General features: G+C 39.8%; 1 protein-coding gene across 1 annotated transcript in view; it reads left to right on the top strand.

Moving 5' to 3' along the window:
- The first annotated feature begins 2723 nt into the window (after positions 1-2723).
- The window catches only part of kif6 (kinesin family member 6), a 51225-nt gene continuing 40221 nt past the window's right edge, over positions 2724-13727 (top strand). The window contains exons 1-5 of the mRNA XM_061696934.1: positions 2724-2824; positions 4536-4645; positions 5984-6058; positions 9962-10109; positions 10645-10754. Of these exons, the coding sequence (XP_061552918.1) occupies positions 2765-2824; positions 4536-4645; positions 5984-6058; positions 9962-10109; positions 10645-10754 (503 nt within the window). The 5' untranslated portion in view covers positions 2724-2764. The remainder of the gene's footprint in view (positions 2825-4535; positions 4646-5983; positions 6059-9961; positions 10110-10644; positions 10755-13727) is intronic.

Genomic DNA, 13727 nt, shown 5'->3' with positions numbered 1-13727 from the left:
TCCTTTCTTCAAGCCACTGTCACTTTTTGGAGAAATGTGCATCTTGTAAACTCAAACCAGATATAGCGTGACAACATAATTATTGGCAAAGATTGTTCGAATAAAACATTTTAATACCTTTTCATGGTATGTCTATGCATAAGAAATGCAGCACTTGACATTTGGAGCAATGCTTACTGTCAAGACTGTATTAAGTTTCTGTCAAATTATCTTTATAATACTGTACCAGAAAAAAAGACTTTGCAGACTTTTATTTGATCACATTGATATACAAGTCGTTCATGATTTCAACAGGATATAGTTTTGCATTTTTGTATACACAAAGAACAACTGTCGTGCCGGTTACCAATTCCTGAGTAATGGAACCTAAATCCATTATTTTTGCATAACCTACTTAATAAATAATAATGATAATAAAGTTTCATATTACATTTCTGCCAAACAACATTTGTTTTTATTTACTTTTTGGCTTCAAAGTGCTGCCAATTTTGCCTTTTGTCTAAATTGCAGAAAAACTACACAGTTGTGGCGGGAACTTAATTTTTGTCTTTCTCTAACTTTGCTGCGTGGGTTTTCAAATTTTTCACATTGTGACGAACAGCTGGAATAAGATTGCAGACGTTCTGAAAAAAAAAAAAAAAAAAACGGGGTCAACACTGGAAACACTGCATTTGCTATATATGTTTATATACTGGAAACATGAACTGAAGCACTCCTTCTTAACACGAGCACTTAACAAAACTGCATCAATCCAACAAGCAACACACAGAAATGAAATGCATTTATGTTACCTTTAGGTTTTTTTTGTGTGCAAAATGGGACTAATGTTGCTGATAGAAAATGACAGTAGCGACCAGTGTGACCTCTTTCAAGTCACTTTGCCAGTCCGGGATTCTAGGGGCACATCTTTTGTCCAGCCGTCCGGTCATCCGCATGTGGGCACCACACGTCAGCAGTAGTCAACTGAAAGGCTGCACTGTCTCCTTATAGAGCCATTGTCTCTTGCATAATACAAAATATCCCCAAAAACAAAGTCCAGCACAGAGGAATGCAGGGCTGCGCGTGTCACCATTGTGGAACACATTCTGTCCAATTGGTTTTCTGCACACAGTCCCCTCAGCAATATTTATATCCCAGTGTGGGCACTATATAGGTTGCTGTAATATAATGATTTGTATGTTAACCCCTTTCACTTCTTTTCATAACTCACGATCATGTTTGTGTTGTAAATTAAAGGGTGGTTTACGTAACAAAGAGGACCACAAACTTTTTCAATGTGTCTAAATGCGTTAACACCCGTGAGTAATCAAACACGAGACGTGCATACAATGCCACAAAAAGCATGCAATATTCTTGGAACACCAAGGACTGCAGTGGCGCCAACTGGAAACCACACATAATTCCTGATTCACTGCCTGGTGAGCTGAGAAGAAGGCCTCCTGCTTGGCTATATTTGGCAGACATCCAGGGCTCAGGTGAAATAGCAGAAACAGCGGGACATGCACACGCTGAAACTAGAGCCGGGTGAAGCCGTCACTCTATCACCCAGCTCATAGATGCAAGACATATGGTCCTTTATATTATATATCTTATAGAAGCATGTTACCAATAAATAAAGATGCCTTTCAAAGTTCCTCAACTCTGTTTCATCTGTTCCTATTTTTCCATGAGATTTGACTTTCAGTTTGTCCATTGATGTTGATGCTCCATTTTACCCGTGTCTCAGCGCGAATGGTGCTAAATGCTGTATATGAAATGGAATGCATTTTTGTATATGTTTAGTATCAGTGGATTTTTCTACACCACTTGCCTACATTCGGGTCACTGGTGAGATGGAGCGCATCCCAACTGACTTGGAGCACCCTGGAATATTCGCCAGTCAATCGCAGGACACAATTAGACAAACAACAATTCATAGGTTTCATAATTTACACCTATTGGCAAAGAGGCTTCAAATAACTTAAAAAGCATGTTTTTTGCATTGTTGGAGGAAGCCTGAGTAAACCCGTGCAAGCACAGGGAGAACATGCAAACGCACCGGAAGGTCAAAACAGCGATTTGAATCCAGCGTGGCAGGTGTGCTAACCACTATTCACCATGCTGCGCTACTCAATTACTGTCACTCTGTCACTGCAATGATATGTTGCTTTCCACCTCTGCATTCAAACATTTCTTCCAGATTTGTTTGTGGTGCAACAAAGAACCAGATTCTCACTTTTGTTATGTATGATCCCCAATGTTCCATTATTTCTTTTCTTAGTAGATGGTGCATTCATGTGATGAAGTCATGCTTTCACACAAACGGCGACACAAGTGTGACAGCTGTGGTTGCACCTTTTTGCATGGTGAGTAATGGAGGTGAGTCAGAGGTGAAGTTTTCTTGACCATACAAACACCAGCATAGCAAAGGATAACGAGAATGATTCACTGGTGTCTTTCTTAAGCGTACCTTGAGGCACACACACATACACACACACACACACACAAACGCCCGCTCCTCCAACAAACACCCGTAAACAACTTCTTAACTGGTGTGACCGACGGGCAGGTGTAGGTCAAGTATTTTATTTATTTTTTCCTCTCCAAGGGATCATCTTCAACTAACATACGATCTTTTTCAATAGCCTTTTGGTCGCCCAGCAACCAATGTCAACATACAACAGCATCCTGCCAACTTTGGCTAGCAAGCGCAGCAGCCGGAAAGTAAACAATTAGACAGGTTTAGAAAGGTAGTTACAAAAATAATTTAAAAAATAAAATAAAAATGGTAAAACAGACGATTCCGATATATGCTCGTTTAAAGCCCACCAAGAAAAATGCGGCGGTAAGTTGACACGTACTGTGATTTGAGTTCATTTAGCATACGAAACTCACGTTGGCTTTCAATGGGAGTACGAATACAGGTATAAATGTGTGTGTAATAACTGACTGTCACAATAACTGCGCACAAATAATGCACTTGCTTCAATTTTTTTTTAATTGGCTTATTTTGCTGCTAGTGGCCTAGCAATTTTTATTTGAGCTCCCGGACAGACAAAATAAATGTCATTGTTTTGTACATTTTAACGCAATTTCATGTGCACCATTTAGGAAAGAAAAGCACAACCTTTATTTTTTTGGGGGGGGGGGAAGTCTCTGACTAAACCGTCAAATTGGATAAAGCTTATTTAAAGCTAAACCATAGATAAAGAGAAATGGATTGGAATAATAATTTAAACATATTCTAGCCCTAATCTGTCAGTAAAGACAACTCATTTTGAGACAACAGCACCTGACCACATGAAAAGTAGGCTTTTAGGCTATTTTATCTGGAGTAAACTAGCCCCCTATAGCGAGTATTCATTTTTTTCTCTGTGTGATTTTAACCACTACTTTATTGGTGATTGTCTTTGGGTTTTTTGAAAGTCACTTGAAATAAATTATTATTATTAGTAGTAGTATCATTATTATTATTATTATTATAATCAGAATTATTATTTAAAACATATGGGGGGGGGGTCTCTCAAATCTTGGTGGTGCTGGGATTCCTTTTAGGGGAATGCTTCAGCACCCCTAAAATGGTGCTACAAACAGCTGTGCATATGAACAAATTCAAATTGCACCAGCAAAGCCCCTGGCAAAGAATTCACTCCCTCAAATCCAGTCTATTGTCTGAGCACAACAACTGATGGGAGGAATAATCAAATGACACAGATGGTTTCTGTGGCCATTTAGCTAGCGCAGACAATATTGAGCACAATGAAATGACCGCAGCCACATCGTTGCGTGCGGCTTTTTGACATTCTGCACGTCCACGAGAAAGCAACAAAACAAGGGTGGCAGTGAAAACAATCTAATTGTTAAGGTTGGATCCTTTTCGCTGCCTAAACCCCCATTGGCTTGTAATTACATTTGTGTCTATAAGAGACATATGCCAGCGCATGCGTCGAAGATCAAAACGTGTGTTGAACTTGACCCAGCCGACCTCACTTGAAATGCCTTCCACTGCCTGAATTCAGTCTGTATTAGGTTCATGTTCGACAGTTTTTCTTGTATCCCCTGAGGCATGACTATGGCCTTAGTAAGCACAATTCTACGCAAGATTCATAACACAACACAACACAACACAACCATGATTGCTTGTTCATTTCATTTCTATAGCTTCCCACATGATAATGCGTCTTTAATTCCAGTTTTTCTTTTCGGGGCAGACAGTGCCCACGCCACAAGATTGTCCGTTGTAGTTTATGGTTTGGCTTGACCTTCTAGTATGGCACCTTCACCATATTGACAAAATATGTATTAATATATGCATCAGTCAATTTTCTATAGCACTTGAATTCATTAGGGTTGTGGGTGACTTGGAGCCTGTGCCACCTGATTTTGGCAGCGTACACCCTTGACTTTGCACATAACCATTCCCACTCACATATGGACAATTTAGAGTATTCTATTTACTCATTATGCATGTTTTTAGAATATGGTATTATAGATTGATATTTAGCTGGTACCCCCAGGAGTTTGATTGACTGTGCTGTTGTCTCTGGCTCCCTCAGGTGTACTCTGTCAACAATGAGCAGCAGATGAGTGCTTCGCTGGAGTTTGTGGTGCCCAAGGACATGGCTGATGGCTTTGTTAACAACAAAAGGGAGTCCTTCAGCTTCAGGTGCTCCTTTTAGAGGAATTTGTTTCTGTGAAACCTCTGGCTTCATAACCTTAATCATTTATCTACTATGGATAAACCGATTCTCTAGAATAGTGGTGCATGTGTGTAAATACTATTATGCAGTACTACTGTAAGCTCGATTGATTTGGCCGACAACCTTTTTGTCAAAATAGCATCAGTATGTTTCTTGTATATAGCTCATATAGCTAATACAGTTAACGTCCACAAATATTTGAACAATGACAATGTTTCTTTTTTTTTTATGATTTTGTCCTTATACCCCACCACAATGAATTTGAAGTAAACGAATATGTGATTAAAATGCAGACGTTCAGCTTTGAGGGGAAAAGTGTCATAAAATGGATTTTTCCATTTAGAAATCTATACCTCAGAATACCTCAATTTGAAGTCCAAAATTATTTGGACTTAAAATTCCGAATGCCCCCGAAAATAGAGCACTGCCAGACCCTCATGTTCTGTTTGTTTGCGGTTTCCTTCACTTTTGTCTTCAGTAAGTTAAAAGCATGCTCTGTCGAGCTGAGATTACCCCCAATATTACATTTCTTTAGTTTCATAACAGTCACAGTATGTTTAGGAAACTGCACTATGGTGTTTTTCCATCCTATGGTGTGGTGGTGTATCAAAGCAAAATCATAAGAACTTCGGTATCTTCACTGTACATATTCAAGACATCGAAACATCCATCATTTTCTACAACCCGTGTACTTATTAGGAATCGTTTGATCGAGAGGCGAGGTGGACTCTTTACACGAATTGCAGTTTGGCTTGAAATAAATAGCAGCAAGAAAGCTGAAACTGCAAAAATAAAGAGTTGTTGCTCCCCAAGGTGAATATAAGGAATAATCAATCCATCTACCAGCTCTGTCATTGCTGAACCAGAACATCTGGTGGTGAAAGAGGCAGCCTTATACTGTAAACCCTCTGGGCAGGGCTCACGCCACGCTTCCAAGCCCTAAATTCACAGTTAGGGAGTCAGACAGTAGTGGACATGGAGAGTCTTTGCAAACCACAGGCTCTTATAATAGCTTGCGGAGGTTCCCTTATGCCCTTGTATAAATATGATTTCCACATTTAACAACCCTCTTGGGTGGATTCCACTCACATCCCTCTCATCTTTTTTTTTTCTGGGATAAAACACGATTGTAGACTTCTTTAGAAAACATAACGACTTCTTAATCCATTGTGGAAATTAAATGCTAAACTCCTTTAGCGTACACATGATTAACGGTGTTGTGTTCGTGCTCGACTTAGGGTTTGATATTTTCGGAGTAGTACAAACATTGAAAACAATGTGTCACTGTTTCAACTTTTTTCCAGGTTCCAAAAAGTGTTTGACCAAGCGACCAAACAAGAAGAAATATTTGAACATGTTGCGAAACCAGTTGCAGACAGGTAAAGCAATCAATGACATTACACTATAACTTTGAAATGACAGTTTCTTTTAAAACCATCAGGGCTATACGCTTTTATTTTAGTTTGAATACATTTTATATTTAATTTACGAATTATGAAATTCAAGATTTTCCCACAGAGAGCGCATCAATGATTAGGTCCGCCAACATTAACTTCACCCAGCCCTACTAACAGGAAATCACCTAAACTCAGTGTTTTATGATGCAAAAGAAGGGTGCCTGATTTTTGGTGTACTTGACATACGTAAACCACAAAGTAGACTCGGCTGGCAGGCAAGATGGAAAATTCTGCCATTGTGAGTGTCACAACTTTTATAAGCCACAGCACAAGAGGGATTCCATGAGCTGCTGCAGCTTGCGCTTTCTGCGCTTTTGTTTAAAGGGACATGCTGTCCTTCGACTAACTTCCTGAAGAATCACTCTCAAGATCAAGATAAAATGTGAGCTTTGAAAAATGTAAAAAAAAAAAAAAAAAAAAGAAATAATGCTTAGTAGTTGTGTATTTATGGATGAGTGTACTTCCTGAAAAAATACGTTAAGAGTGGCAGTTTTCTTTTTTTTTTCTTTTTTTGTCAGAGCTCTCTAACCCGAACAGTCCAAATTCTCGACCAATCTTCAGCCTTTCAGGGATTAATGTGAAGTAGAAAAGTGAGGTTAAGGCCTCCTGCATCTGATTCAAGGTGCAGCAGAGGTCAGATACCAGATGGTTACTGTAGTTATGCTTTGCTTTCCAGAGTGTTCGTCACGGTTTATGGAATTATTGCCCGACTGATATAAAAGGATGTCCAACCCAAATTGCTTAGAGCAGCAGCAGTTAAATGTTTACCTCCGAAACAACCTCTCCACCCAAACTTCACTCTGGTCCAGCGGTTAGTTAATTCCTGCTTCAATGCTTGCCAAAATTGCAACTTGCTCTCCAGTAGGGAAAAAAGCCAGGAGAGGGAATGTACATGGAATTTCCTGTGATTAAAGTTTGTTGTGTTGTAATGTAAAAAGGTGTTTCCTCCTCCTCCACAAGCATTTGGCACAATTTAGCCTCAACATCCTTTCATCAGAGTCAATGTAAGTGTGTGTGCTTGTTTGTCTATATATTCCCTCCAATTGGTTGTCGACCATTCCAGGGTGAAGCCTGCCTCCCGTCCAAAGTCAGCTGGGATAGGCTCCAGCTCACCCATGACCCTGGTAAGGATAAGTGGCATAAAGAAAATGAATGGATGGACAGATCGCTTCACTGTCTCTGTAATGGGTCACGATAGACACACAACTGCTCTCCATATTAAATATATACAGACGCTTTCCAAAAAATGTGAATATCATGGAAAAGTTTATTTATTTCCATAATTCCATTCAAAAAGTTAAACTTTCATAGATCATAGATTCATGGCCCACGAATTTCAACAATTTCAAGTCTTTACTTGTTTATTTTTACATAATTTGGGCTTCCAGCTCAGAAAACGCACCAAATCAGGAATTTAAAAAATGTGAATACTGTGACGAAATCAGCCCAAATTTTGCAGGCCATAAATGTTTTAAGATGAGTGTCACACACTAACCGTCTCCGTCAGAAGTGTAACAGTAGAGCTGGCAGTTGTCTGGCTGTCCCTTACAGACAGAACTCACCAAAGCGGGAATTGGCCGTCTCCAGCGTGCGTGTTCAAAGAGACGATATCGGCTCAAGTGCAATAACTACAAATACTTTCGAAACAAATAGGCAGTGAGTCTCAGATGTTTAACCTCCCATTCTAGTCATGGTTCAAACAGGTTCACGTTCTATTAACCAGGTACTATAGCTAATTTGTAGTCAGTAATCACTACAATAATCCAATTTGGACTGCTGTGATGAAAAAACTGAAACTCAGTTCTTTTACTTTCACCACCATCCAACAAACATATTTCTGACGTCTTATCTAGTGCTAGACATCCATCTATTTTCCATACTGCTTTTCCTCATTAGAGACATCTCATTACCGTAAAAGTTACCGTAATTCTTTTTTTTTTTTTTTTTTTTTAGCCCTTAGTGTTTCTCAAACCCTGACCCTCTCGTTTCTTGAAAGATGAGTTACGACGACAAGGGTCTGGTATTACTCAAACTGGCATTAGTTCAAAAAAAGAATCACCATAAATAGTTTGAGAGGAACAGCCAATCTAATTATGTTGGTATGGCAACACAGACAATCACGGCTATGAAACCAATACGTCTACTTTAGAGGAATATGGGATTTTTATTTCTTACATTTTTTTTTTTTTTTTAAACCTCATTCAATTGAAGATGCTGGTCCCCCCAAAAATGCTGTGGCGTAAACAGCAATAAGCATGGATAAAAGCCCAAGCCTCAAAGGCAGGTTCCAGAGCTGCGTCATTTGCAGTGACATTAAACGAAACACTGTTCATTCACCTGGATACCAATCACAGCAGTAAATCACGCAAGACTGAAAGACATCAATGTAAGAATGGCAAATGCCATTCTCATAAGTGGTGGCAGTTTTTTTTAAATTTTTTTTTAAATATAAATTGTTGTGAAGTTTTTTTCCGTACAGGGTGCTGAGCTGGAAAAGGTGAGTCATCTCGTAAAAATGTTTATTCTCACCTTTTGATCAAGTCTTGTGTTTGTGATACTTACCTCGTTCTTCTTGGTTGTTGTCAATAATAAAAGTCTTGGGCCACTTATAGAATTGGTTTATAGTTTTACATACATAATCTACAGTACTTCAACTGTGGAAAAACGGGATAAGACTCTTCCACAGTACTGTACTGTCCTGCTTCAATTTTTTGTTTCCCTCCATTGCACCTAAATACTATTGGTTTCCATTGCTTCTATTCAGAGCCAAACCAAAATGTACCAGTTGAGTGGGTTTTCTTTCACTCACACTTGAAGACATTTTTCCTTTACCGTCAGATGTCTGTCGCCATCACGTCTCTCCCCTTGTAGCACATCCGTCTTTTCCTGGGGATTTATATTGTCACATTTCATTCACTCTGACTTTGATCTCGTTTGGCTTCCAGTATTAAAAAAAAAAAAAAAAAAAAAAAAAGCATTACAATAAATTGGTGATGTCATGAAATTGCAAATGACCTGAAATTAAGATTGCGTAACGATAGTACGTACTTTTGAAAGCAGCAGGAAAAAATTATTTCTTACCTACGCCGAGCCCAAATGTTTTATTTATTTTATGTAGTAGGTTTACAAAATAACAGATTTCAACATTTTGGGAGAAGGGTAGGGCTTGGGCCAAGGAAGAGTTCATTACAGGTGCAGATACGGATAAAGCTGCCAGTTAAGGCATCGATTTTCACTTTTGCCGCTGCAGTCCGCTCGCTTTAAGGCCGAGTGGGGTAGTGACTTGCCTGCTTACTGTTTGTGGACTTAAGCATCCAATCGGCCACTTACAGGATTGGGGTGGAACAATATTTCAACCCTGATTAGAATTACTAGGCCTTGATGGGAGGCTGAGATGTGTAGAGTACAATTTAGTTTCTTTTTCTCTGCTTCAGAACTCCCAACACATTTATGAATTGTAAATTGCTATAATAAACACAGACTGTAGTAAGTAAAGCAAATCAATGTATTTGCTAACCAGAGTACAAATGTCAAAATGTGTCAGATCTGTTCAGCGTGTGACAAAATGTATGCAAGGACCGCACATGACTGTGAACATTACCGTTAGTGCGGGCAGGTCGGCATCTGTTCTCGATTGCCTTACCTGGATAAATAAAGGTTAAATCAATGAAAGAATTTAGAAGAATATGAGGTACCTAGGCTGTTTCCCCCAATATTTTTACTCGAACCTATGGGATCCCCTTTGCTTTTTATCCAAGTTATGACCTATTCCTTTGCTGATGATAGCATTCTCAGTTTTGACTTGAATGTGTTTTGTCTCCGCAGTGTATTGGCTGGCTACAATGGCACCATCTTTGCCTACGGGCAAACTGGCAGCGGGAAGACATTCACCATCACAGGAGGAGCAGAGCGCTACAATGATCGTGGCATTATTCCCCGCACACTTTCATACCTCTATGAGCGCTTCAGTCAGGTAGGTACATCAATCTCTCTAATTAATATCCTTTAAGATTCTCATTTCCTTTACATCCGCTTTCCCAACATCATGTCCTTATTCACCACATCCATAAATCAAACACACATACTGTACATGCACTTTCTTGTTCCAGTCTCAACAAAGTTGAACAAAAATTGTTTATTGTATCCAACTCAAGTGACTTGAGGTCAGAGCTCAGAGTAGATGAGTTAGTTGCAGTTTCACACCCTGTCAATTTTTAAATGGTCTTCTGTAGACTTTCAGGGAATGTTGTATGTGAAAGGGAGAACATGATTCATTACAAAGGATGTCAGAACCAAGATGTTGAGCAGTAGCTGAGGTCAAAGGTCAGGTGGGTACCTATTTTTCAATGCTCTTTAAAATGATTTCCTTCACTGCTAACGGGTCACTTCACAGCACGAAACCACTGTCCACTGGCAGTTTTGTAGTTGAAAACGTACAAATGTCAATAACGCGTTTCATTTGAATTAATTCAATCAGCTTTCAATATTATATACATTCTGCCCTACAGGACAGCAGTACAGTGTATAGTACCCACATTTCGTACTTGGAGATTTACAACGAAATGGGTTATGACCTCCTGGATTCCAGACATGAAGCATCTCGATTGGAGGACCTACAGTCAGTATGCTTTTTGGAACTCTTTTTCATGACAGCTATAACAATTGGATTTTACAATTATCCACTTTAGGCTGCCCCCGTCTGTCTGATCCTGCTCATCAAGGCATGTAAAACCTTAGGTGACTCTGTCGAGGAAAGAATATGAGCTACACATTTTTTTATTTTTGCCTAAATCCCAAGTAAGGTTCAGGTAACTTGGTGTTGGAGTTTTTTAATCCGTCTGAAAGTTAGAAAAATGCCAAACAATGCAGGAACCCACAGCAAAGATAGTCGTTAGCATGCTTATTTTAACACTGAAAAGACTATTCACAGGCGGCAAGGTGGTCAGTTCTGAGGACCCGGGTTCAAATCCCGGCCTCGCCTGTGGAGAGCTTGCATTCGCCATGTGCCTGCGTGGGTTTTCTCCAGGTACTCTGGTTTCCTCCCACATCCCAAAAGCGTGCGTGGTAGGTTAATTGAAGACTCAGAATTGCCCATAGGAGTGAACGCGAGTGAATACAGTATGTGCCCTGCGACTGGCTCCGCCTCTCGCCCGAAGATAGCTGGGATAGGCTCCAGCACGCCGGCGACCCTGGTGAGGATAAGCGGTATGGAAAATGAATGAATGAAGGAGGACAAATCACCAAGAGTTCCATCATGGTTTGAAGCATGTGTGGGCGTAACTGAGCCTTATTTCTACAGTCCCATTTAACTGCCTGGAATCTATTGTGTGGTGAATTATGGAGACTGTACTGTTTACCAATCCAATACAGACTGCCAACAGGAATAACGCTTTTGGATAGTGATTAATGCGGTCAAATTGGTGATAGATTTTGCAACTGACGTGGAGAAAAATGGTTACGTGAAGAAATGGTTTTTGATCGCTTGTTATTGGCACTCTTTTTAGTCTTAGGAAACTTATTTTTTTTTTTTGTCTTCAGCCATTTTTTCTTCTTCTTTTATTGTCTTCTGTTGCTTTACTCTCTGCCTCTCCCTGTCTCTCATCTCTCCCATCTGTCTCGGGGGTTGTCGGTCTGTGATCTTTTTCTGTCACTGGCAATACATCACCAAAATAGATATTAGACTTCCAGGCACAACATCATCTTGGTCCATCAATTTGGTGTTTGTCCTGTATTTTTTGGTAGCATTTCCTTTTAAGGCACTTCTCTCGTTTGCAGATGCTTCTGCTCAAGGTTTAGATACCCGCAAATCATAGTCTTCTGGAAATAGACAGTGCCCGATGTTAACCATGCTGTGGCTACACTTGCTGATTCAAGAAGAAGCTGTGGCACTGTTGGTCTGCCTTTCTCTTCCACTTCCCATCTCTCGTGACATCAGTGCACTCTGTTATCCTCCTCTGCGGCATTCCTCTGTGACAGGACAGGACAGGACAGACGAAAGCGCTCTAATTACATTGCATATTGAATTGACTCTTTATTATTTTTCAGCCTTTTGTAAAATAGATATTTTTTGATTGGTGGATTTGGAAAAATAATGGTTAATGCAAAACCACAGTAACATTAGTATTACTGTGTTAAAGTAGTAGTGGTGAGCATGTCACCCTCATAATCAAAAGGTTTGCGGTTTGAATCCAGGCTTACAGTAGCCCTTCCTATTACAATTTACAACGATCTGATCGGCTGGATCGGTATCGGCCAATATTTAGCATTTTATGCTGATCGGCTTTAATGTCATAATTCGCCGATCGATCGTCTCCGCAAAATACATTTACTCCATGTCGCCGTCGCGTACCGATCTAAAAGCTACTTTATTTTTAGCCTTATCACGTGTCTTATGATGAATCACTGTCACTATCTGATGGCCAATAAAGTTTTATTTCAATCTTGTCGGTGCAAAAACAAATTCGACGGTGTGGGACTTTTTTGCGGTGCCTTAGACAGACAACACGTAATGCCTGGATCAGACTAATTTGGTCTTTCACGATTGCACTAGAGTATGTCAGACTACTGCAATAAAATCTTGTATTCCGATACCACCGCATCCCGTCTTTTACGATCACTGGGCTTTATCTTGTCAAATCAAACGCCACTACTCGTTACCATGGCGACGACAACAACAATAGATCATGCAAATTGATTGTGTGTTGGGGGAGATAATAAAATAAGTAAAAACGTGTGGTGGTCATCACCGATGCTCTGGAGAGGACGTTCATTCACAGATTGCTTGAGGTATGTTCACGTACCTTTAATACGATACGGCTCGCAAAAGGGCAACAAAACGTTCTGTAGCCTAGCAAGCTAATGCTAGCACTAACAGTTGTAGGTAAACATGCCAGCGTTTTGTTGAATTATGCTCTAAAGTTTTGGTGTGTGCGAAGTAATTTAATTACACTAAGTTGGCACCCTGCGATTGGCTGCCGACCGGTTCAGGGTGAAAATATAGCTGGGATAGGCTCCAGCAGCCCGCGACCCTGGTGAGGATAAGCGGTAAAGAAAATGGATGGATGGATGGATGGATGGATGGAAGTTGGCACCCATTATTTTTGTCATGTTGTAATGTTGGTTTGACCTGACTGAAAACCTAAACTTCTGTCACTGGCCAATCCTTGAATGCCCCTAGAGGTCATTAAGGTTTTACCTTTTGTCTAAAATGCTCGAGAATACTTTTGAAGGTACTCAGTATACAGTACACAAGTATATACAGTAAATGAGCAGGTCATTTACTACAGTGGGGCAAAAAAGTATTTAGTCAGCCATCTTGTGATCAGATTGGTGATCGGTTATCGTTTTTTTTAAACTCGCTGATCGGTGATCAGCCCCAAAAATCCTCATAGTGTGAAGCCTACTTCCTCCATGTTCACAGTGTGCCCTCTATTGAATAATCGAGTATTCGGATCAACTGTATTTTTGCTTGGTTAAAGAGCAATTATGAATGGAAAAGGGGAAATAGACATTTTGCTTAATAATGAATGATAATCGACTCCCCTTTTTTAAAAATAAAATCAACATTTTTTATTTCTTAAATTCTCATTGT

Source organism: Phycodurus eques, chromosome 14, assembly GCF_024500275.1.
Source record: "Phycodurus eques isolate BA_2022a chromosome 14, UOR_Pequ_1.1, whole genome shotgun sequence".
Classification (NCBI taxonomy): Eukaryota; Metazoa; Chordata; class Actinopteri; order Syngnathiformes; family Syngnathidae; genus Phycodurus; species Phycodurus eques.
This window is presented reverse-complemented; position numbering and strand designations above follow the sequence as displayed.